The sequence below is a fragment of the Mustelus asterias genome, chromosome 12 (assembly GCF_964213995.1).
Source record: "Mustelus asterias chromosome 12, sMusAst1.hap1.1, whole genome shotgun sequence".
NCBI lineage: Eukaryota > Metazoa > Chordata > Chondrichthyes > Carcharhiniformes > Triakidae > Mustelus > Mustelus asterias.
This window is the reverse complement of record NC_135812.1, coordinates 54,756,929-54,783,059: the sequence shown is the minus strand read 5'-3', so window position 1 is coordinate 54,783,059 and position 26,131 is coordinate 54,756,929. Positions and strand designations below refer to the sequence as shown.

Sequence of the window (26,131 nt, the reverse complement as noted above, 5' to 3'; positions counted from 1 at the left end):
TGGATTAGCACACATGGGCAGGGACCGCATGTTCAATCTTGTCAAAGTTGCCTGCAGTGCACCCCAGTGGAATCAGGTTGTCCGTGCAAGGTCAAGATGGGTAATCAACCATGGCCTAAAGGACCATGTGAAAAGTTACAGATGGACTTTACAGGGCCTTTACCCAGAGTGCGAGGAAAGACTTATTGCCGGGTAATTATTGATCAGTTTACCTGGTGAGTAGAGGCATTCCCATGCAAAGATGCTACGGCCAAAACAGTGGCTTTGATGTTGGTAAATGAGGTCATATCCAGGTGGGGTATGGCTCTTCAGTTAGAAGTCTCACAACACCAGGTTAAAGTCCAACAGGTTTATTTGGTAGCAAATACCAGTAGCTTTCGGAGCGCTGCTCCTTCGTCAGATGGAGTGGAAATGTGCTCTCAAACAGTGCACAGAGACACAACATCAAGTTACAGAATACTGATTAGAATGCGAATCCCTAAAGCCAGCCAGGTCTTAAAGGTACAGACAATGTGAGTGGAGGGAACATTAAACACAGGTTAAAGAGATGTGTATTGTCTCCAGACAGAACAGCTAGTGAGATTCTGCAAGCCCAGGGACAAGCTGTGGGGGTTACTGATGTGACATAAACCCAACATCCCGGTTTAGGCCGTCCTCATGTGTGCGGAACTTGGCTATCAGTTTCTGCTCAGCGACTCTGCGCTGTCGTGTGTCGTGAAGGCCGCCTTGGAGAACGCTTACCTGAAGATCCAAGGCTGAATGCCCATGACCGCTGAAGTGCTCCCCCACAGGAAGAGAACAGCCTTGCCTGGTAATTGTCGAGCGGTGTTCATTCATCCGTTGTCGTAGCGTCTGCATGGTTTCCCCAATGTACCATGCCTCGGGACAAGATCTCTCTGTTCCTCCACAGTCTTCAGAACCCTACCTTTGACCCTGTAATCCACATTTAAATTTGTCCTACCAAAATGAATCACCTCACATTTATCAGGGTTAAACTCCATTTGCCATTTTTCAGCCCAGCTTTGCATCCTATCTATGTCTCTTTGCAGCCTACAACAGCCCTCCACTTCATCCACTACTCCACCAATCTTGGTGGCATCAGCAAATTTACTGATCCACCCTTCAGCCCCCTCCTCTAAGTCATTAATAAAAATCACAAAGAGCAGAGGACCAAGCACTGATCCCTGCGGCACTCCGCGAGCAACCTGCCTCCAATCCGAAAATTTTCCATCCACCACCACCCTCTGTCTTCGATCAGACAGCCAGTTACCTATCCAATCGGCCAACTTTCCCTCTATCCCACACCTCCTCACTTTCATCATAAGCCGACCATGGGGGACCTTATCAAACGCCTTACTAAAATCCATGTATATGACATCAACTGCCCTACCTTCATCAACACACTTAGTTACCTCCTCAAAAAATTCTATCAAATTTGTGAGGCACGACTTGCCCTTCACGAATCCGTGCTGACTATCCCGGATTAATCCGCATCTTTCTAAATGGTCGTAAATCCCATCTCTAAGGACCTTTTCCATCAATTTACCAACCACCGAAGTAAGACTAACCGGTCTATAATTACCAGGGTCATTTCTATTCCCTTTCTTAAACAGAGGAACAACATTCGCCATTCTCCAGTCCTCTGGCACCATCCCCGTAGACAGCGAGGACCCAAAGATCAAAGCCAAAGGCTCTGCAATCTCATCCCTTGCCTCCCAAAGAATCCTAGGATACATTTCATCAGGCCCAGGGGACTTATCGACCTTCAGTTTATTCAATATTGCCAGGACATCCTCCCTCCGAACATCTATTTCCTCCAGCCTATTAGCCTGTAACACCTTCTCTTCCTCAAAAACATGGCCCCTCTCCTTGGTGAACACTGAAGAAAAGTATTCATTCATCACCTCGCCTATCTCTACTGACTCCATACACAAGTTCCCACTACTGTGGAGTACTGTGAGCAATTTTGGGCCCCACACCTCAGGAAGGACATACTGGCACTGGAGCGGGTCCAGCGGAGATTCACACGGATGATCCCAGGAATGGTAGGCCTGACATACGATGAACGTCTGAGGATCGTGGGATTGTATTCATTGGAGTTTAGGAGGTTGAGGGGAGATTTAATAGAAACTTACAAGATAATGAACGGCTTAGATAGGATGGACGTAGGGAAGTTGTTTCCATTAGCAGGGGAGACTAGGACGCGGGGGCACAGCCTTAGAATAAAAGGGAGTCACTTTAGAACAGAGATGAGGAGAAATTTCTTCAGCCAGAGAGTGGTAGGTCTGTGGAATTCATTGCCACAGAGGGCTGTGGAGGCCGAGACATTAAGCGTCTTCAAGACAGAAATTGATAAATTCTTGATTTCTCGAGGAATTAAGGGCTATGGGGAGAGCGCGGGTAAATGGAGTTGAAATCAACCATGATTGAATGGTGGAGTGGACTCGATGGGCCGAATGGCCTTACTTCCGCTCCTATGTCTTATGGTCTTACTGTCCTTGACCGGCCCTAACCTCACCCTGGTCCTTCTTTTATTCCTCACATAAGAGTAAAAAGCCTTGGCGTTTTCCTTGAACCGACCCGCCAAGGACTTCTTGTGTCCCCTCCTAGCTCTCCTAGGCCCCTTTTTCAGCTCATTCCTTGCTAACTTGTAACCCTCAATCGAGCCATCTGAACCTTGTTTCCTCATCCCTACATAAGCTTCCCTCTTCCTTTTCACAAGACATTCCACCTCTTTCGTGAACCATGGTTCCCTCACTCGGCCATTTCCTCCCTGCCTGACAGGGACATACCTATCAAGGACATCCAGTATTTGTTCCTTGAAAAAGTTCCACTTTTCATTAGTTCCTTTCTCTGACAGTTTCTGTTCCCAATTTATGCCCCCTAATTCTTGCCTAATTGCATCATAATTACCTCTCCCCCAATTGTAAACCTTGCCCTGCCGTACGACCCTATCCCTCTCCATTGCAATAACATAGAACATAGAACATAGAACATAGAAAGCCACAGCACAAACAGGCCCTTCGGCCCACAGGTTGCGCCGATCACATCCCCACCTCTAGGCCTATCTATAGCCCTCAATCCCATTAAATCCCATGTACTCATCCAGAAGTCTCTTAAAAGACCCCAACGAGTTTGCCTCCACCACCACCGACGTCAGCCGATTCCACTCACCCACCACCCTCTGAGTGAAAAACTTACCCCTGACATCTCCTCTGTACCTACCCCCCAGCACCTTAAACCTGTGTCCTCTCGTAGCAACCATTTCAGCCCTTGGAAATAGCCTCTGAGAGTCTACCCTATCCAGACCTCTCAACATCTTGTAAACCTCTATCAGGTCACCTCTCATCCTTCGTCTCTCCAGGGAGAAGAGACCAAGCTCCCTCAACCTATCCTCATAAGGCATGCCCCCCAATCCAGGCAACATCCTTGTAAATCTCCTCTGCACCCTTTCAATGGCTTCAACATCTTTCCTGTAATGAGGGGACCAGAACAAAAGACACCGAATTGTGGTCGCTATCTCCAAAGTGCTCTCCCACAACCAAATCTAACTCTTGGCCCGGTTCATTTCCCAGTACCAAATCCAATGTGGCCTCACCTCTTGTCGGCCTATCCACATATTGAGTCAGGAAACCCTCCTGCACACACTGCACAAAAACTGCCCCATCCGAACTATTTGCCCTACAAAGGTTCCAATCAATATTTGGAAAGTTAAAGTCCCCCATGACAACTACCCTGTGACCCCCACACATATCCATAATCTGCTTAGCAATTTCTTCCTCCACATCTCTATTACTATTTGGGGGCCTATAGTAAACTCCTAACAACGTGACCGCTCCTTTCCTATTTCTAACCTCAGCCCATATTACCTCAGTGTGCAGATCCCCCTCGAAGTGCCTTTCCGCAGCCGTTAAACTATCCTTGATTAACAATGCCACTCCTCCACCTCTTTTACCAGCTTCCCTACACTTAGTGAAACATCTATACCCCGGAACGTCCAACAACCATTCCTGTCCTTGTTCTACCCACATCTCCGTAATGGCCACAACATCGTAGTCCCAAGTACCAATCCACGCCCCAAGTTCATCTACCTTGTTCCGGATGCTCCTTGCATTGAAGTAGACACACTTCAACCCACCTTCCTGTCTACCGGTACCCACCCTTGACCCTGATACCTTCCCCAATACCTCACCACCCTCACTGACTTCTGGACTACAACTCCTTTTCCCACTCCCCTGACAAATTAGTTTAAACCCCCCTGAAGAGCCGTAACAAATTTCCTTCCTAGGATATTGGTGCCCCTCTGGTTCAGGTGCACCCCGTCCTGTTTGTACAGGTCCCACCTTCCCCAGAATGTGTTCCAATTATCCACGCATCTGAAACCCTCCCTCCTACACCATCCCTGCAACCACATGTTTAACTGCACTCTCTCCCTGTTCCTCAACTCGCTATCACGTGGCACCGGCAACGTACCAGAGATGACCACATGTTTTGTCTTGGCTCTCAGCTTTCAGCCCAGCTCCAGAAATTCCTGCTTTAAATCCCCGTCCCTTCTCTTACCTATGTCATTGGTACCAATGTGTACCACGACTTGTGACTGTTGGTAGTGGCTCGTCCTCCATCTCTGGAAGTTTTCACTATAGTATGAATTTGGGCCATGAGAGCGAACAGGACTGTCATATTCTAAAGGAGAGGGATCATTATTACCGTGAGCAACCTCCCTTGATGTATCTTCCCAATCTTTCTCTCCTGAACCCTTTCCCCTTCTCTTCCTACTTCAGGGAGCGAGGGGTACAATGATCTTGTTACCATCCTTCCCATGGGTGTTCATATTGCTTCTTCCTGTAATGCCTCAATGGCGGCAATTTGCTTACAATATACCTCCCTCTGGAGATGGTTTTTCATCATGGCTGCTAATATGACATGCCATTTCTGGTTTATTCTTAGTTTGCCCCTCCCTCCAAGATTTTTGCTCGGATTTGGAGGATTCTGAATCATATCCTTTTTCTATCATTTTCTTTATTAATTTTCCATGCTTAGTTACTATTACTTGTACTAAACTACCTTTGGTCCCCATTGGAACCACCCTGCACCCAAACTAGCCAACATCATTAAAAGCACGGCTCTCGCCCCCTAGTGTCCTACAGCCACACGGCTGTGTTTTTTTTACTCAGAGAGACGCAGAAATCTGCCTCTGTCCCCTCCATATTCAGCGCATCCTTAGACAGGTTGCACAGTCCCCTGGCTCTGCTATCTGGGCGGTACAAAGGTCTGTCTTTGCTCCCATGGATTATAGAGCAATATCCCCTCCGTCTTCCTTTTGTGCAGCTCGATGGCTCTGCCCCCTGGGGCAGTACAAAAGTCTGCTTTTGCACCCCCCCCCCCCTCCTCCTCCTCCCGCATTATAGCGTAAATTCACTCATGAAACACTGTTATCCGTGACTTCCTTAAATTTTGTACGGGTCGCTCAACTTGCGGTTCCGGCAGCCTGACACGTAACTCCTCTAACTACTAGGTGTAAATGAAAATATATTCACCTGTCTAGGAGGCGTGTCTTGCTTTCAGAATCCGATGAGTTGCCCTGCTCACAGTGTTAATTTTTGTGGGAGGTTTTCAGAGATCTACCGACTTCATGCAGGAGATTTCTCTTTATTAATACAGCTTAGCAAATACAAAAAAACTCACGGAGACAGTAGATTCTAGTTGAAGATGTATTTTGTTGACCCAGGCCTGGTCTGCACGTGCAGGAAAGCAATTTGAGACAGCTCTTTTTTTTCAGAAATCACCTGCCCGCCCAGTCTGTCCATCTTAATAGGATGCAGCAATAATGTTAATATGGATTATTTACCTTGGCCAATGACATCCTACTCTTTGGCAGCATGAGAATTCATTGGTCCATAGAATTCAGAAGCTCCCACCCACTTGTTTCCTAGCAACTTCAATTACATAGTAACAGAGTTCAAAGGGTCTCATTCTCTGTCTGCTAAACACTTCCTAATCAGTAGAAATTGTATTGTCCCATTATGCTGGTGCCTGGGTACTTGTACTTTCCTTAACCTACATTGATAACATGGTGCTCTATGGTTGTATTGTTCTTAAAGAATGTGGTTCATCTCACTTAGCTTTCATCCCATTATGTCTTGGGGCAGTCTGTAATTGGCCAAGGTGTACATTTTAATTACACTTTCAGAAATACAGATTTAAATTCTCTAACAGTGGTTATATGTGTTTCTGTGCAGCTGTAATCTCAGGTGTTTTATACTTTTCTGTACTATATTCAATTCTAAATTAGTCTACCCTGATTTATTAGTTTTTTAGTCTTAACTTCCTCTAACACAGGGATAGGACAGGGGAGAGGGCCTGGGTAAGTTGCTCTGTTAGAGAGTCAGTGCAGACTCAATGGGCCGAATGGCCCCTTCTGCACTGCAGGGATTCTGTGAACATAGCATTGGTCATAATCATTTCATATGTCCCACATTTAATTGACCATTAGAATTAAAACTCTCATTCTCACATGTGTGAGTTTGAATCCAGATTAAAATTCCCACATGTTTAGCAAAATATCCTGGAATCATGCCTTTGGCCAGTAAACATGGCTCCGGGCTCATACTTTTGAAAAGTTATGACTGTTTGACTTAAATCAGACAGAAAATCTCAAAGCTTGAAGTATTCAACCCACAAATACCATTCATACACAAGCAGAGAAACTTCGCATGTGCTTTACAACAATAACCACAATGAATTCCTTAAGCATTGTGGTTCTGTTTTTAAACTTCCAGAAATACCTTTAATTAAAGACACAAGATAAGGTTAATTCCCCAGAAAGATAAACCTGAACAAATGTAGCCCAAAACAATGATAAAACACATCTACAAACATCCACATAAAACACACAGGTTCTCACAGCTCGTAAATTTCAAACAAGGAATCTTGAGCATTCTTTCTCACTGCGATAGCTTCTTAAAGTGACAGAACACTACAAGCTCACAACTCCTTGATTAAAATAACAAGATCCTCCATTCTCCTTCATTATAACTTTACCTTTTTTTTGTTCCATTTAATGGTACGATTAGAACCATTAGGATCAACTCACAAAGTAGTATCTACTCACAGAGCTCTGCTTTTCAGTCCACTGTGACATGGAGTATCTATCTACTCTCGGAGCTCTGCTTTTCAGTTCAGTGCTACTTGGAGTATCCCGTCACTTCATCGACTATCAGGTCACAAGTCCCTCACACTTCAAATCACAAATTTATGATAAAATAATGTAAACAATGCCTGAGAACGCTGCTTAACTTCTTCACCAACTACCTACCACTGTTTGTTGATTGGTCAGACTCCCTTTTTACAGATTCAGGTATCTCAGCTACTGAACACCAGCTGGTCCTGGAATAAGTTTAATTCTAACTCATTCTGAGTAAATATTCATAGAAACCCGACAGTACAGAAAGAGGCCATTTGGCCCATCGAGTCTGCACCGACCACAATCCCACCCAGGCCCTACCCCCATATCAAGGACAAACAAAGAACAAAGAACAATACAGCACAGGAACAGGCCCTTCGGCCCTCCAAGCCCGCGCCGCCCCCCGGTCCAGGATTGAATCCTGAATCCAGGATCCCCGCCCAATTTTCCAGCCTATCTACATACTAATATCCTATCCACCGAGCTGTCCCTCACAGCTACGATGCTTTGTTCATCACAACCTATTAACTCACCCCCACCCCCCCATTCCAGACCATGTGATCTCCAGGGAGAGGCGAAAAACCAGAGTGAAAACCCCAGGGCCAATATGGGGAAAAAAAAATCTGGGAAATTCCTCTCCGACCCCCTGAGGCGATCGAAATGAGTCCAGGAGATCACACTGGCCCTGATCGGAAAATGCTTCCCAACCCTAGTCATTTCCACTTCCACGAACACCATATGAATTCCCTGCCCCAGAGACAGGTTCCCAACTATCCGCAGTCTCGCTCTGTACTGGCACCAGCAAGATGATCATAGAATGAAGCCTTGAAACGAGAAACAAGGAACAATTAGCCCGCGCCGCTCCCTCGTCCAAACTAGACCACTCTTTTGTATCCCTCCATTCCCACTCCGTTCATATAGCTGTCTAGATAAGTCTTAAACGTTCCCAGTGTGTCCGCCTCCACCACCTTGCCCGGCAACACATTCCAGGCCCCCACGACCCTCTGTGTAAAATATGTCCTTCTGATATCTGTGTTAAACCTCCCCCCCTTCACCTTGAACCTATGACCCCTCGTGAACGTCACCACCGACCCGGGGAAAAGCTTCCCACCGTTCACCCTATCTATGCCTTTCATCATTTTATACACCTCTATTAAGTCTCCCCTCATCCTCCGTCTTTCCAAGGAGAACAACCCCAGTTTCCCCAATCTCTCCTCATAACCAAGCCCCTCCATACCAGGCAACATCCTGGTAAACCTCCTCTGTACTCTCTCCAAAGCCTCCACGTCCTTCTGGTAGTGTGGCGACCAGAACTGGACGCAGTATTCCAAATGCGGCCGAACCAACGTTCTATACATCTGCAACATCAGACCCCAACTCTTATACTCTATGCCCCGTCCTATAAAGGCAAGCATGCCATATGCCTTCTTCACCACCTTCTCCACCTGTGACGTCACCTTCAAAGATCTGTGGACTTGCACACCCAGGTCCCTCTGCGTCTCTACACCCTTTATGGTTCTTTCATTTATCGTGTAGCTCCTCCCTACATTATTCCCACCAAAATGCATCACTTCGCATTTATCAGGATTGAACTCCATCTGCCATTTCCTTGCCCAAATTTCCAGCCTATCTATATCCTTCTGTAGCCTCTGACATTGTTCCTCACTATCTGCAAGTCCTGCCAGTTTTGTGTCGTCCGCACACTTACTGATCACCCCAGTTACTCCTTCTTCCAGATCATTTATATAAATCACAAACAGCAGAGGTCCCAATACAGAGCCCTGCGGAACACCACTAGTCACAGGCCTCCAGCCGGAAAAAGACCCTTCCACTACCATCCTCTGTCTTCTATGACCAAGCCAGTTCTCCACCCATCTAGCCACCTCCCCCTTTATCCCATGAGACCCAACCTTTTTCACTAGCCTACCATGAGGGACTTTGTCAAACGCTTTACTAAAGTCCATATAGACAACATCCACGGCCCTTCCTTCGTCAACCATTTTGGTCACTTCTTCAAAAAACACCACCAGGTTAGTGAGGCATGACCTCCCTCTCACAAAACCATGCTGACTATCGTTAATGAGTTTATTCCTTTCTAAATGCACATACATCCTATCTCTAAGAATCTTCTCCAACAACTTCCCCACCACGGACGTCAAGCTCACCGGCCTATAATTACCCGGGTTATCCTTCCTACCCTTCTTAAATAACGGGACCACATTGGCTATCCTCCAATCCTCTGGGACCTCACCTGTATCCAGTGACGAGACAAAGATTTGCGTCAGAGGCCCAACGATTTCACCTCTCGTCTCCCTGAGCAGCCTTGGATAGATTCCATCAGGCCCTGGGGATTTGTCAGTCGATAAATATCCCTACATATTTACCCACTAATCCCTCTAACCTACACATCTCAGGACACGAAGGGCAATTTTTTTTTTCAGCATGGCCAATCAACCTAACCCGCACATCTTTGGACTGTGGGAGGAAACCAGAGCACCTGGAGGAAACCCACGCAGACACAAGGAGAACGTGCAAACTCTGCACAGACAGTAACCCAAGCCGGGAATCGAACACAGGTCCCTGGAGCTGGAAAGCAGCAGTGCTAACCACTGTGCTACCCTGCTCTGTGTGTGGGAAGGGATGCACTGACTTATCCATTCCCCAGAAAGACAAACCTGAACAAATGTAGCCCAAAACAATGATAAAACACATCTACAAACATCCACATAAGACACACAGGTTCTCACAGCTCGTAAATTTCAAACAAGGAATCTTGAGCATTCTCTCTCACTGCTATAGCCTTATTCTCACCAGGTCCTCTGTCGGGGCCCTGCTAAGCAGCTTTAATGGTCCGCGATTGCAGAAACTGAGCAGTCACAGGAATGTGGTCAAGATAGTCCAGTCCCATAATGCCTCACATTCAATCTATAGTCCTTCAATTATAACAGAATATGTGGCTGTATGTAGCTGCCTCGGCCATGGTCAACCCCAACACTGCCTTCCTGAACTGTTACAATGCCTGAGGTGTAAGTACACCCACAGTGCTGTTAGGGAGGGATTTCCAGCTACATATTCCAGACTTTCACTAGACTGTAGTTGGATACCAGATTGATATATTCCATTCAACCACACCCAAGGTGAGTTATTCCAATTCCTTTATTGTCCAGGACAATATATTCACAATATCTTTAAAATAGAAATTAAACATTCCAATTTGATTTCAGGTATTAACATATTCTGTTAGTTTGTTCTTTATTGAACATAGAAAAAATATAGCACAAACAGGCCCTTCGGCCCACAAGTTGCGCCGGTCATGTCCCATGTCCCTACCTACTTTATTATTGGTGTCAGGCTGGGGTTGCTCTCCTTGGGTGAGCAAAGGAGATTGAGGGGAGATTTGATCAAGGTGGACAAGATTCTGACAGGTTTAGATAAGATGGACAAAGAAAAGCTGTTCCCATTCGCTGATGGGACAAGGACGAGGGGGAGGCAGATTTAAGGTTTTGGGTCAGAGATGCAGGGGGATGTGGGGAAGAATATTTTGATGCAGCGAATGGTAATGACCTGGAACTCGCTGCCTACGAGGGTGGAGGAAGTGGAGACAATAAACAATTACAAAGGAAATTGGATGGTCATTTGGGGGGATTTCAAACAGGAATGCTGACTAAATATCTCTGAACTTCCTAACACTCTGTCACTCTGTGATTCTTGTGAAATTTGAAACCAGATAATAGCAACAGGACTCAAAGAGCATCAGCCCACTGGAGGCAAAGTTGTGAGACTGGCCAGTCCAACAGGAAGAAATCCTCTGACCCTCCCCATTGACCAACTGTGAGAATGAACAAAATGCTGTCCTGGATGTAATTGAGAGCAGAAACACTTACAACAGAATCCAATCCCTGTAATCACTCGTGAACTCGCTGGTGTCTCAGTAGCTGGGATGAAACTCTGAATCCCTTCCCACACTGAGAACAGGTGAATGGCCTCTCCCCACTGTGAACTCGCTGGTGTCTCTGCAGGTCGGATGACTGACTGAATCCCTTCCCACACTGAGAGCAGGTGAACGGCCTCTCCCCACTGTGAACTCGCTGGTGTGCCTGCAGATTGGATAAACGAGCGAATCCCTCCCCACACTGAGAGCAGATGAACGGTCTCTCCCCACTGTGAACTCGCTGGTGCGTCCGCAGGGCAGATGACTGTTTAAATCCCTCCCCACACTCAGGGCAAGTGAACGGTTTCTCCCCGGTGTGAACTCGCTGGTGTGTCCGCAGGTTGGATAAGTCAGTGCATCCCTTCCCACACACAGAGCAGGTGAATGGCCTCTCCCCAGTGTGAACTCGCTCGTGTGTCCTCAAGGCAGATGACTGAGTGAATCCCTTTCCACACTGAGAGCAGATAAATGGCCTCTCCCCAGTGTGTACTCGCTGGTGCGCCCTCAGGGCAGAAGACTGAGTGAATCCCTTCCCACACTGAGAGCAGGTGAATGGCCTCTCCCCAGAGTGTACTCGCTCATGTGCCCGCAAGTCAGATGACTGAGTGAATCTCTTCCCACACTGAGAGCAAGTGAACGGTCTCTCCCCAGTGTGAAGTCGCTCGTGTGCCCGCAGGCTGGATAACCGAGTGAATGCTTTCCCACACTGAAAGCAGATGAACTGTCTCTCCCCAGTGTGAACTTGCTGATGTCTCCGCAGTTGGTTTGTGAATCCCTCCCCACGCTGAGATGAGGTGAATAGTCTCTCCCCAGAGTGAACTCGCTGGTGTGTCCGCAGGTGGGATGACTGAGTGAATCCCTTCCCACACTGAGAACAGGAGAATGGCCTCTCCCCAGTGTGAACTCGTTGGTGTGTTCGCAGATTGGATAACTGAGTGAATCCCTTCCCACACTGGGAGCAGGAAAATGGCCTCTCCCCAGTGTGAACTCGCTGGTGTTTCTGCAGACTGGATAACCGAATGAAACCCTCCCCACACTGAGAGCAGGTGAACGGCCTCTCCCCAGTGTGGCTGCGTCGATGAGCTTCCAGCAGAGATGGGACTCTGTATCTCTTTCCACAGTCTGCACATTTCCACGGTTTCTCCATGGTGCAGGTGTCCTTGTCTCTCACTTGGGTGGACAATCAGTTGAAGCTTTGTATAGTCTCTCCCTGCTGTGGATGGTGTGATATTTATTCAGGTTGTGTAACTGGTTTTAGCTCTTCAGTCAGTGCACTGGAACACTCTCACTCGAGCGTGGCAGTGTGTTGGTGCTTTTCCAGTCACACTGATGTTTGAAATCTTTTCAAATCGACAGACCGGACAATGATTTCTCCTTCTAGATTCAAAGGCCGATGATGCTCAGCTCCTGAGGAATATGACTGTCAGATCTAGACGTGATGTTTGAGATTTCGACCCGAGATTCCTCTTTCAATATCCTGTAAAATGAGTTTACAAAGTTATCACAGTCAGTACAGGAAAAAAATTCAGAACAGACAATTCCAGTTTTTAATGAACATTCTTTCCTCTCTCATTCCCCAAAAGCTGTGAATCTCAATCCCACACTTTCCCTCCATTCTCACTCTGCTGTATCTAATATTCACCCTCCCAATTCTCCTGAAGGTGCTGATTGACAGATCCACGCTCACTGCTTCCTGTCCAGCACAGGAATCATACGTAATAGGAGCTGCAGTTGGCCATTCAGCCTATCGAACTGCCTCAATCATTCATTGAGAATTGGCTGAATAAGGGGATAGATAAGATAGAAGCAGGGAAGTTGTTTCCACTGGTGGGTGAAAGTAGAACTAGGAGGCATAGCCTCAAAATAAGGGGAAGCAGATTTAGGACCAAGTTGAGGTGGAACTTTTTCATGCAAAGGGTTGTGAATCTGTGGAATTCCCTGCCCAGTGAAGCAGTTGGGGCTACCTCATTGAATGTTTTTAAGGCAAGGATTGATAAATCTTTGAACATTAAAGGAATTAAGGGTTATGGTGAGCAGGCAGGTAAGTGGAGCTGAGTCCACAAAAAGATCAGCCATGATCCTATTGAATGGCGGAGCAGGCTCGAGGGATCAGATGGCCTGCTCCTGCTCCTAGTTCTTACGTTCTTATTTGGTAAGGTGCCACATCAAAGTTTATTGCAGCAAATAAAAGTTCATGCTGCAGGGATAACATTGGCGTGGGTAGAAGATTCACTAGCTAGCAGGACACAGTGGGTATAAATGGGTCATTTTCTGGTTGGCAAGATGCAACGAGTGTTGTCTACTGGATACAGTGCTGGGGCTCCAACGCTTTACAATTGATATAGATGACTCAGATGAAAGGACTGAAGGAGTGGTTGCTAAATTTACTAATGGTACAAAGATAGATAGGAAAGTAAGTTGTTTAGATGACATAGGAAGACTACAAAAATATATAGATAGGTTAATGGGGCAATATGGGAAAATGTTAAATTGTCAATTTTGGCAGGAAGAATAAAAGAGAAGATTATTATCTAAATGGTGAGAGATTGCAGAGCTCTGAGATGCAGAGGGATCTGGCTGTCCTTTTGCATGAACAGCAAAAGGCTGGTATACAGGTACAGCAAGGAATTGGGAAAGCTAATAGAATGTTCTTATTTGTTGCAAGGGAAATTGAACACAAAAGTAGGGAGGATATGCTTCAGTTATACAGTGGAGATGCCAGCGTTGGACTGGGGTAAACACAGTAAGAAGTCTTACTCAGTTATACAGGACATTGGTGAGATCACATCTGGAGCAGTGTGTACAGTATTGCTCTCATTAAAGGAGTGATGTAAACATGTTGGAGACAGTTCAGAGGAAGTTTACTAATACCTGAAAATGGCTGGTTTGTCTAATGAGGAAATGTTGAGACAGGCTAGACTTGTATCTACTGGAGTTTAGAAGAGTAAGAGGCGGCTTGATTGAAACACACAACAGGAGAACTCCTTTCTCTCAGAGGGTGGTGAGTCGTTGGAACTCTCTTCCTCAAAGGGCAGCGGAAGCAGAGTCTCTGAATATTTTGAAGGCAGAGCTGGATAGATTCTTGATAAGCAAGGGAGTGAAAGGTTATCGGGAGGGTCGACGGGAATGGGGAGTTGAGGTTACAATCAGATCAGCTGTGTACGTATTGAATGGTGGAGCAGGCTCGATGAACCAAGTGGTCTACTCCTGCTCCTAATTCATATGTTATCACATCCTTTGTAACAGATTGTAGCATTTTCCCTCCTACTGATGTCAGGCTAATGGGTCGATGGTTCCGTTTTCTCTCTGCCCCATTGAAAAGTGGAGTTACATTTATCACCTTCCAATCTGCAGGAACCATTCCAAAATCTATAGAATTTGGAAAGATGACCACCACTGTATCCACTATCTCTACAGCCACCTCTTTCAACATTCTGGGACATAGAGCATCAGCTTTTGGGGATTTATTCACTTTGAACCCCATTAATTTCTCACTTTTTCACTAATACTAATCTCTTCCAGTTCCTCATGCTCACTACTCCCTTGGTTCTCTGGTGTTTTTTGGGATGATTTCTGGATCTTCCTCCATGAAGACAGACACCCATTGTTTAGTTTATCTGTCATTTCCCTATTCTAAGCTCTCCTGTCACTGCCTGGAATGGACCCACATTTGACTTTGCTAATTTTTTCTTTTTCACAAACCTATTGGAGCTTTTCTAGTCATTTTTTTATGTTTCTCGCCAGTTTGCTCTCATATATATCTAGAAATGAGGCTTGGGTCAATGCCAGGAGGAGGGGTAAGAAGCAATCGGGAAGACAATCCCCTGGGGCGGTTCCCCTCCATAATAGGTTTTCGGTGCTGGAGGCTACAGTTGAGGAGGAATCAACTGAGCATAGAGAGCAGATCTCTGGGGGTGAGCCGAGTGAGAAAGCTCAGGTGGTTAGGGGCTGTAAAAGACTGGGCCTTGTGATTGGGGACTCCACAATTATGGGGACAGATAGGAGGGTCGGAACTAAAGGTAGGGACTCAGGGTTGGTGTGTTGCCTACCAGGGGCTGGGGTCCGGGATGTGTCTGACAGGGTATTCAGGACTCTTAGGGGGGAGGGAGATAAACCACAAGTTATTGTACATGTGGGGACACACGACATAGGGAGGATAGGGGAAGGGGATATTAGGCAGAGATTTATGGAGTTGGGGTGGAAACTAAAGGCCAAGACTGACAGAGTGGTTATCTCTGGACTCTTGCCTGTACCACGGGATAGTTTAGAGAGGAATAGGGAGAGGGAAGGTTTGAATTCATGGCTGAGGGGATGGTGCAGGAGGGAGGGGTTCAGGTACTTAAGCAATTGGGGCTCGTACTGGGGAAGGTGTGACCTCTATGAGAAGGATGGTCTACACCTTAATCAGAAGGGGACCAATATCCTGGGGGGTAAATTTGCTAAGGCCATGCAGGGAGGTTTAAACTGATTCGGGGGGGGGGGGAGGGATCCTGAGTAGTGGGGCTGAAAGTGAGGGATGCATGGATGGGGACTGCAATGCACGGCATTGCAGAGGTGGGGTGGAGCAGGGTTTGAAATGTGTATACTTCAATGCCAGGAGTATTCGCAATAAAGTGGGTGAACTTGCAGCGTGGATCAGTACCTGGGACTTCGATGTTGTGGCTATTTCAGAGACATGGATAGAGCAGGGGCAGGAATGGATGCTGCAGGTCCCGGGGTTCAAATGTTTTAGTCGAAGTAGGGAAGGAGGTAGAAGAGGGGGAGGGGTAGCATTATTGGTCAGAGATTGTATCACAGTGTCAGAGAGGAGGTTTGATGAGGACTTATCTGTTGAGGTAGTATGGGCGGAGATTAGAAATAGGAGAGGAGAGGTCACCCTGTTGGGAGTCTTTTATAGACCTCCTAAAAGTTCTAGAGAGGTTGAGGAAAGGATTGCGAAGTCAATCCTGCTTAGGAGTGAAAGTAATAGGGCAATTGTTATGGGGGATTTTAACTTGACTAATATTGACTGGAATTGTTATAGCTCTAGCTCGTTAGAGGGGTCAGTTTTTGTTCAAAGCGTGCAGGAAGGTTTTTTGACTCAGTATGTAGACAGGCCAACTAGAGGTGAGGCTATATTGGATCTGGTGCTGGGAAATGAGCCAGACCAGGTGCTAGACTTGGAAGTTGGTGTGCATTTTGGTGATAGTGACCACAATTCGGTTACGTTCACCTTAGTGATGGAAAGGGATAGGCATGAACCTCGGGCCAGTGGTTTTAGCTGGGGGAAGGGTAATTATGAGGCTATTAGGAGAGAATTAGGAAACATAGGTTGGACTAGGAGATTACAGGGACTGGGAACGTCCGACATGTGGAGTTTTTTCAAGGAGCAGCTACTGCGAGTCTGTGATAGGTATGTCCCTGTCAGGCAAGGAGGAATTGGTAGGGCTAGGGAACCGTGGTGCACCAAAAAAGTTTCTTTGTTGGTTAAAAAGAAAAAGGAGGCTTATGTTCGGATGAGACGTGAGCACTCGGGTAGTGCACTAGAAAGCTTTAGATTGGCTAAGAGGGAGTTGAAGAGCGAGCTTAGAAGGGCTAAAAGGGGACATGAGAAGACTTTGGCGGATAGGGTTAAAGAGAATCCTAAGGCGTTCTATAGGTATGTCAAGAACAGAAGGTTGGTTAGGGCAAGTTTAGGGCCAGTTATAGATGGCAGAGGGAAGTTATGTGTGGAACCGGAGGAGATTGGTGAAGCATTGAACCAATATTTCTCTTCGGTGTTCACGCAAGGGGACATGAATATAGCTGAGGAGGACACTGGGTTGCAAGGGAGTAAAATAGACAGTATTACAGTTGATAAGGAGGATGTGCAGGATATTCTGGAGGGTCTGAAAATAGATAAATCCCCTGGTCCGGATGGGATTTATCCAAGGATTCTCTGGGAGGCAAGAGAAGTGATTGCAGAGCCTCTGGCTCTGATCTTCAGGTCGTCGTTGGCCTCTGGTATAGTACCAGAAGATTGGAGGTTAGCGAATGTTGTCCCATTGTTTAAGAAGGGGAACAGAGACTTCCCCGGGAATTATAGACCGGTGAGTCTCACTTCTGTTGTCGGCAAGATGTTGGAAAAAATTATAAGGGATAGGATTTATAGTTATTTGGAGAGTAATGAATTGATAGGTGATAGTCAGCATGGTTTTGTGGCAGGTAGGTCGTGCCTTACTAACCTTATTGAGTTTTTTGAGAAAGTGACCAAGGAGGTGGATGGGGGCAAGGCAGTGGACGTGGTATATATGGATTTTAGTAAGGCGTTTGATAAGGTTCACCATGGTAGGCTTCTGCAGAAAATGCAGATGTATGGGATTGGGGGTGATCTAGGAAATTGGATCAGGAATTGGCTAGCGGATAGGAAACAGAGGGTGGTGGTTGATAGTAAATATTCATCATGGAGTGCGGTTACAAGTGGTGTACCTCAGGGATCTGTTTTGGGGCCACTGCTGTTTGTAATATTTATTAATGATCTGGATGAGGGTATAGTTGGGTGGATTAGCAAATTTGCTGATGACACCAAAGTCGGTGGTGTGGTAGACAGTGAGGAAGGGTGTCGTAGTTTGCAGGAAGACTTAGACAGGTTGCAAAGTTGGGCCGAGAGGTGGCGGATGGAGTTTAATGCGGAGAAGTGTGAGGTAATTCACTTTGGTAGGAATAACAGATGTGTTGAGTATAGGGCTAACGGGAGGACTTTGAATAGTGTGGAGGAGCAGAGGGATCTAGGTGTATGTGTGCATAGATCCCTGAAAGTTGGGAATCAAGTAGATAAGGTTGTTAAGAAGGCATATGGTGTCTTGGCGTTTATTGGTAGGGGGATTGAATTTAGGAGTCGTAGCGTTATGTTGCAACTGTACACAACTCTGGTGCGGCCGCACTTGGAGTACTGTGTGCAGTTCTGGTCCCCACATTACAGGAAGGATGTGGAGGCTTTGGAGAGGGTGCAGAGGAGGTTTACCAGGATGTTGCCTGGTATGGAGGGGAGATCCTATGAGGAGAGGCTGAGGGATTTGGGATTGTTTTCGCTGGAAAGGCGGCGGCTAAGAGGGGATCTTATTGAAACATATAAGATGATTAGAGGTTTAGATAGGGTGGATAGTGATAGCCTTTTTCCTCTGATGGAGAAATCCAGCACGAGGGGGCATGGCTTTAAATTGAGGGGGGGTAGTTATAGAACCGATGTCAGGGGTAGGTTCTTTACCCAGAGGGTGGTGAGGGATTGGAATGCCCTGCCAGCATCAGTAGTAAATGCGCCTAGTTTGGGGGCGTTTAAGAGATCCGTAGATAGGTTCATGGACGAAAAGAAATTGGTTTAGGTTGGAGGGTCACAGTTTTTTTTTAACTGGTCGGTGCAACATCGTGGGCCGAAGGGCCTGTTCTGCGCTGTAATGTTCTATGTTCTATGTTCTATATTCTATGTCTCTATCAGTTTTTTGGTCCTCCTTTGCTGAATTCTAAAATAAGTTCCCAATCCTCAGGCTTGCTATTATTTTAGCCAGTTTATGAGTCTTTTCCTTTGATCTAATGGAATCCTTAACTTTTCTTGTTAGCCACAGTTGCATCACTCTTCCTGTAGGATTTTTGTTCCTTAAAGGAATCGATATTGTAAATTTGTAACAATTTCTTAAATTCTCTCCCATCAAACCTTTTAATGTAGTTTTTCCAATCTACCACAGGCAACTTATCCCTCATACCTTGATAATTTCTCACAGAAGGAAACTATACAAAATAACCATGTAACTACAACAGCCCATCTCCATAGCAATGTGGCATGTTTTAGAGGTTTGGAAACCAAAATGCAAACTAAATATGTATTAACTTGAAAACACACTTCCATTCAGTGATGCTTGAGCAATATGACACTAAATATTCACAAAAAGGTTCAAAGAACATCAGCCCATTGGAAGCAAAGTCATGAGTCCGGCCAGTCCAGCAGAAAGAAACTCTCTGATCCCACTTCACCAACTGAACATGGTTCACTCCTGGATGTGATTAACAACAGAATCGAACCATTGTAATTACTTGTGAACTTGCTGGGTCTCTGCAGGTCAGATAACTGAGTGAATCCCTTTCCACACAAAGAGCAGGTGAACAGTCTCTCCCCAGTGTGAACTCGCTGGTGTCTCAGCGGACTGGATTTCTCGGTGAATGCCTTCTCACATCCCGAGCAAGTGAATGGTCTCTTCCCAGTTTGAATTTGCTGCTGTCTTAGCAGGTTGGCTACCTGAGTGAATCCCTTCCCACACTGTGAGCAGGTGAATGGCCTCTCCCCAGACTGAACATGCTTGATGCACCTGCAGAGTGAATACCTGAGTCAAACCCTTCCCACATTCAGAGCAGGTGAAGGGTCCTTCCCCAGTATGAACTCGTTGATGTGTTTGCAGATGGGATAACTAAGTGAATCCTTTCCCACATACATAGCAGGAGATCAGCCTCTCTCCAGTGTGAAACATTATTTCCTCTCTCATTCCCCAAAAGCTGTGAATATTCACCCTCCCAAGGTGAAGGTGCTGATTCAGGCTGATTGACAGATCCATGTTCACTGCTTACTGTCCCGGTCACAGGGATGATAACAAATAGGAGCTCAGTCGGCAATTCAGCCTATCAGGCTTACTCAACCATTCAATGACTGGTCGATCGACTTCAGCATCATCCTCCCCACACAAAGCCCCTTGATCCATTGACATCTAAGAAATCTTTGCCAGTCCCTTTCTTGAAAATATTTGATGACTGAGGATCCATAGTTTGAAGTTCTGTCTGCAATTTTCCCTTTCTAATATCCTGCAAATTATCACAACACATATCACTGTCAGTACAGGATAGAAATTCAGAACAGACATATTCTGGTTTTTATGGAACATTCTTTCCTTTCTCATTCCCCAAAATCTCCATCCCACACACTCTCCCTCCATTCTCACTCTGCTGTATCTAATATTCATCCTCCCAATTCTCCTGAAGGTGCTGATTGACCTTTCCTAACTGACCATTTCCTGTTCAGGACACAGAGATCAGAAGAAATAGGAGTTGTCCATTCACTCCATCTCCTATCTGTTCCCCATAACATTTGAGTCCCTTGTCATTAGAAAATGTGCCTACCTTATCCTTGAATATATTCAATGATCATCAGCTACCACTGATCCCTGTGGAAGAGAAATCCAAAGACTAAACAATTCTCTGAGGGAAGTGATGACTGGAAAAATATAACATAGCTACAGTACCATATTACAGGTCTACAGATTCTATTTAAAAATCAAACTGGATGGGCACTTGAAGGAAATAAACTTTCGGGGAAGAGACGTAGAGGGAGGAATGGGACTGGATTGTCCCTGAAGATCTCACCTGAAGAAGGGGCTTAGAGCTCCGAAAGCTTGTGTGGCTTTTGCTACCAAATAAACCTGTTGGACTTTAACCTGGTGTTCTTAAACTTCTTACTGTGTTTACCCCAGTCCAACGCCAGCATCTCCACATCAGGACTGGATTGTTTGACAGAGCATCGGCATGGATTTGAACTATGGAATGGAACATTTCTGTGCAGTAATGAGTCTGACTGGAAATGTATAACATCGCTATAGTACTATATTACAAGCCATACATATAATGTTTTTATTACAGAAACATAAATATCTAAGCTTTACCATATAACAACACCAAACATATCTTTGTCCTATATTAATTTACTGTCCCTTTAAATGTCAGCCATCTCTTGGGGAAACCAGCCCTTTAATTGTGAACATTCGGAAAGAGACCATCCTTTTAGCCAGACCAATAAATGTGTCAAGCTGAGGGAGCAAAGGATGTCATAAGACCATAAGACCATAAGACATAGGAGCGGAAGTAAGGCCATTCGGCCCATCGAGTCCACTCCACCATTCAATCATGGTTGATTTCAACTCCATTTACCCGCTCTCTCCCCATAGCCCTTAATTCCTCGAGAAATCAAGAATTTATCAATTTCTGTCTTGAAGACGCTCAACGTCTCGGCCTCCACAGCCCTCTGTGGCAATGAATTCCACAGACCCACCACTCTCTGGCTGAAGAAATTTCTCCTCATCTCTGTTCTAAAGTGACTCCCTTTTATTCTAAGGCTGTGCCCCCGCGTCCTAGTCTCCCCTGTTAATGGAAACAACTTCCCTACGTCCATCCTATCTAAGCCGTTCATTATCTTGTAAGTTTCTATCAGATCTCCCCTCAACCTCCTAAACTCCAATGAATATAATCCCACGATCCTCAGACGTTCATCGTATGTCAGGCCTACCATTCCTGGGATCATCCGTGTGAATCTCCGCTGGACCCGCTCCAGTGCCAGTATGTCCTTCCTGAGGTGTGGGGCCCAAAATTGCTCACAGTACTCCAAATGGGGCCTAACCAGTGCTTTATAAAGCCTCAGAAGTACAATGTCTTTAAGAGAAAGAGAGAGAGACCTGGGCCAACCTTTCCAGAGTCTGCACCCTCCCTGGATTCACTTCCTTTCCCTTCAGTTGCTGCAAGTCCCCAATTTCCCCCAGAATGAGAAAAGAGCTGGAAAAGGGGGAGGAAAGAAAGTGTTTTACTCACAGATGTTGGCGACAGGAGGGAGTCTGAGTCTGTCTGAAGCTCAATCTTCATTCACACAAAGCCTGCACTCTGATTGGCTGGAGGACCAGAGTCCTTCCGGTCTTCCGTATCTTCCTATTGGCCAACACCTCAGCGTGAAGGTCAGGGTGCGGCTCTCCCCGCACATGCGCAACTTCTCCTCTCCCTTGGACATGCGCAGTCCCGGGTCGGGGTGGGGTGTGGGGAATGGGAGGTCACCGAGCGGCTTCTCACTCTGGCCGGAGCCTGGAAACCTGGGCTCGGGCAGGTGCAGGGGGAACAACGGGTGGGGGCGCCGGGCCTGCGCACTGGAACCCGGAGACGTCACCACGTAGCAGAGAAATGCCTATTGGCTGATTCGGGCAGGACTCCAGAGCATCAGACAAGAACTCCCTCCTCTGGGCAACATCTGGGAGGAAATCAGTGTCTCCCCCTTTCCATTTCTATTCTCATTCTGGGGGAAATTGGGGACTTGCAGCAACTGAAGGGTAAGGAAGTGAATCTAATCTGTATATTCCACACATTTCTAGTCCAATGATATCGACATATCTTTGACGAAGAGTCATCTAGATTCGAAACGTTGGCTCTATTCTCTCCCCACAGGTGCTGCCAGACCTGCTGAGATTTTCCAGCACTTTCTGTTTTTGTTGTGTTTGATATAGACGTATATCTGTCTGGGGGCCTGTATGGAGATTATCAGCTCTCTGTGTCCAGGACAGGATAAAACTGCAAGTTGTTAAAACTCTTACTGTATTCACCCCACTCCAGGACAGGAAGCAGTGAGCATGGATCTGTCAATCAGACTCAATCAGCACCTTCAGGAGAATTGGGAGGGTGAATATTAGATACAGCAGAGTGAGAATGGAGGGAGAGTGTGTGGGATGGAGATTCACAGCTTTTGGGGAATGAGAAAGGAAAGAATGTTCCATCAAAACTAGAAATGTCTGTTCTGAATTTCTATCCTGTATTGACACTGATAACTTCTTTAAACTACTTTTACAGGATATCATATGTGGATTTTGAGTCAATATCTGACAGAGTTGCTCAATTCGTTGGGTCCTGAATATCAATGGCTTCTGAATCTTGAAGGAGAAATTTTCATTGTTTCCATCATCTTTGAAAGAGTTTGAATATCAGTTGGAGTGTAAAAGCATAGAGTGAGAGTGTTCCAGTGCACTGACTGTGAAAAGAGCTTGAACCAGTTACACAGCCTGAAAAAAAAAACATATTATTCACAGTGGGGAGACACTGTACATGTGTTCTGTGGCTACAAGGCTTTAACTGATAGGCCAACCTGGAGAGTCACAAAAACACCCGCACCATGGAGAAACCATGGAAATGTGGGGACTGTGGGTTAGAATGCCGGTTTCCATCTGAGCTGGAAAAACATCAACGCATTCACACTGGGGAGAGGCCATTCACCTGCTCCACATGTGGGAGAAGATTCACTCAATCATCCCACCTGCTGACACACCAGCGAGTTCATACTGGGGAGAGGCCATTCAGCTGCTCTGAGTGTGGGAAGGGATTCAGTGTTTCATCCCACCTGAAGGCACACCAGTGTGTTCACACCGCAGAGAGGCCTTTCAGCTGCGCAGAGTGTGGGAAGGGTTTCAGTGATGCATCTGCACTACGGAGGCACCAGCGAGTTCACTCTGGGGAGCGACCGTTCACCTGCTCAGAGTGCGGCAAGGGACTCAGTGATGCATCTGCCCTGCGGAGGCATCGGCGAGTTCACTCTGGGGAGAGACCATTCACCTGCACTGAGTGTGGGAAGGGATTCACTGAGTTATCCAGCCTGCAGATCCATCAACGGGTTCACACTGGGGAGAGGCCATTCACCTGCTCTGACTGTGGGAAGGGATTCATTCATTCGTCCCACCTGCGGAGGCACCAGCGAATTCACAGCAGGGAGAGGACGTTCACCTGCTCTGAGTGTGGGAAGGGACTCAGTGATTCATTCGCTCTGCAAATCCACCAGCGAGTTCACACTGGGGAGAGGCCGTTCACCTGCTTTGTGTGTGGGAAGGGATTCACTCAGTTATCCCACCTGCTGCAACACAATGTCACTCACACCAATGAGAGACCCTTTAAATGCTCTGACTGTGGGAGGGATTTCAAAAGCTCTCGGGTATTGATGGTCCACCAGCGCACTCACACAGAGGAGAGACCATTCAACTGCTCTCATTGTGCTAAGAGATTTCAAACATCATCCAACTTGCGCATACACCAGCGAGTTCACACTGGGGAGAGACCATTCACCTGCTCCATGTGTGGGAAGGGATTCACACTGTTATGCAACCTGCAGAGACACCAGCGAATTCACAAGTGATTACATGAATTGAATTCTTCTGTTATTGCTGCTGGTAATCACATCCAGGACTGAACCATATTCATTCTGACAGTGGGTGAAGTGGAAGAGTCAGAGGGTTTCCTTCTGCTGGACTGACCAGTCTCACGACTTTGCTTCCAGTGGGCTGATGCTCTTTGAGCCTGGGAGAGCACGTTTCCACTGAAATGATCCACAAAAACTGATGGGGGACATTTATTTTATCCTGGATAGTAAATAGTATTTTTCCTACTATTGAGTCACTACTGCATAGAAGGCCATTCAGGCCATCAGTTCTTAAGTCTGGAATAAAGGGTCAGTAAGTTTAATGTGAGCTATAAACTGAGTTATATTTGTGAAAGCAGTCTCTCTCGCTATATATTCCCAGATGTGTTTCACTAGAGATGAAGTTACTGTAGCCAATGGGTGCAAGCTGTTTTTGATTTGTATTTAGTTTCCTATCCATCCTGTACTTTCCCTCTAACTCGCAGACAAAGCAGCCTGGCCAGGGGGAACTGTACCGTGGATAATGTATTTTACTGTAGCTGCTCTTTCAGATGCTTCAGTTCACTGAGGCATTGCCCTGCATGTTTGTAATAAAGATTTGCAAACTTTAACCAACTCTGGACTCCGAGTGACATTTGTCCCATAACAACTGTCGTCAGGAACAGGACCCACTGATGGCTCTGTTTAAAGAGAAGTCCCTGAGGACTATGTTTTCTAACAGCCGTATTTAGTTGGATCTGACTGAGCGCTGGGACCCCCTCGGATCCTCAGGGATCTGTTTCTGGACTGTTTCTTTGATGTCCATTCGCTGTCATTTCAATAACTGGAACATTTCAGACATGGAATTGTCAGTTTGATACCGAGGATGTGTCTGGGTGTGATACTGAAGTCCCTGTGAGCCAGAGGGTTTTGTAGCTGCTGACAAATGAGGGGATAAAACTGCACAGGAGGCTAAACAGAGAAAGTGAGGCAGTTGGAGAGACTTTGGTGTGTGTTCAGAGGGCCCAGATAGGGGTCAGCCAACATTGTCACATCGGTGGATCAGCACAGAAAAGGTCCAAACGGATGGAACATATAAGACCAAGGCTGGGTTAGTGGCCCAGAGTTTTGAAGAACCCACAGGAGATAAAGAGCTCAGAGTGGATTCGCCCACAGCGGGAAAGGTCATTTTGAATTTGTTTTGGCCCTTTGAGCCACATTATCTTGGGAATGTAAGTCACTAGACAGAAAAGTTACATTTGGGAAATGTAGACGTACAAGGGACCTTGGTGACCTCGTACACCCGTCACTGAAAGCAAACATGCAGGTACAGCAAGTAGTTAGAAAGGAAAATGGTCTGTTGGCCTTCATTTCAAGTGGACTTGAGAACAGGAGCAAGGATCTTGGTGCGACCGCATCTGGAATATTGTATGCAGTTTTGATCTCCGTGGCTAAGAAAGGAGAGATTTGTCACAGAGGGAATACAGTGAAGGTTCAGCAGACTGATTCCTGCAATGGCAGGATTGTCTTATGTGGAGAGGTTGGGTTGACTGGGTCTTGTATTCACTGAAGTTCAGAAGAATGAGAGGGGATCTCATTGAAATGTATAAAATTCTGACGTGGCTCGACTGACTGGATGCAAAGATGTTGTTTATACTGGCTGGGGGTGTCTAGAAGAAGGTGGTCACAGACTCAGGATACGGGGGAGGCCATTTAGGATTGAGATGAGGAGAAACATCTTCATTCACATCCCATAAAAATGAATTAAATTTAGAAAAAAGGAAGGTGCTGGAGGACTGACTGGGAAATTGGCCTCCAGCCAGTCAGGGCACGGGAGGGGGTGACCAGGGCTGATGGTGATGTGATCCCCGGGGTTCAGTCTCCCTGTGTCCAAAGCGGCGAGTCCCGGGGACAGAGGAGCTGAAGAGAAACCATTTGTGTCCAGAACATTGTGAACATCCTTTTACTCTGATTGTCTTTGATCCTCAAGTCATTTTCTGTTTGGTTTAACCATGTTCTGTTTCATTAATAAACTTTTATCAGTAAAAATATTCGATGTTGCTGGACTTTTCCTGATGAGATTGCTGCACTTTAGGGAAAGTGGGTG

The 26,131-nt window shown here is 46.3% G+C and overlaps 2 protein-coding genes across 6 annotated transcripts in view; one reads left to right on the top strand and one right to left on the bottom strand.

Annotated features, from left to right (window-relative positions):
* LOC144502017 (uncharacterized) overlaps positions 1-26,062 on the top strand; it is a 194,521-nt gene extending 168,459 nt beyond the window's left edge. The window contains exon 9 of the mRNA XM_078226033.1: positions 22,999-26,062. Coding sequence (XP_078082159.1) covers positions 22,999-24,042 — 1,044 coding nt within the window. The 3' untranslated portion in view covers positions 24,043-26,062. The remainder of the gene's footprint in view (positions 1-22,998) is intronic.
* Positions 8,232-26,131, bottom strand: part of LOC144501461 (uncharacterized) — a 418,660-nt gene continuing 400,760 nt past the window's right edge. The window contains exons 1-3 of one of the 5 annotated variants that reach the window (XM_078225240.1): positions 21,693-21,749; positions 20,235-20,278; positions 8,232-12,591 (exon numbers count right to left, since the gene is read on the bottom strand). In XM_078225240.1, the coding sequence (XP_078081366.1) occupies positions 11,089-12,261 (1,173 nt within the window). In that variant the 5' untranslated portion in view covers positions 12,262-12,591; positions 20,235-20,278; positions 21,693-21,749 and the 3' untranslated portion in view covers positions 8,232-11,088. Of the gene's footprint in view, positions 12,592-20,234; positions 20,279-20,477; positions 20,570-21,569; positions 21,602-21,692; positions 21,750-26,131 lie in introns of those variants that run through there. The other 4 variants (XM_078225241.1, XM_078225239.1, XM_078225243.1 and 1 more) reach the window with 4 other exon arrangements.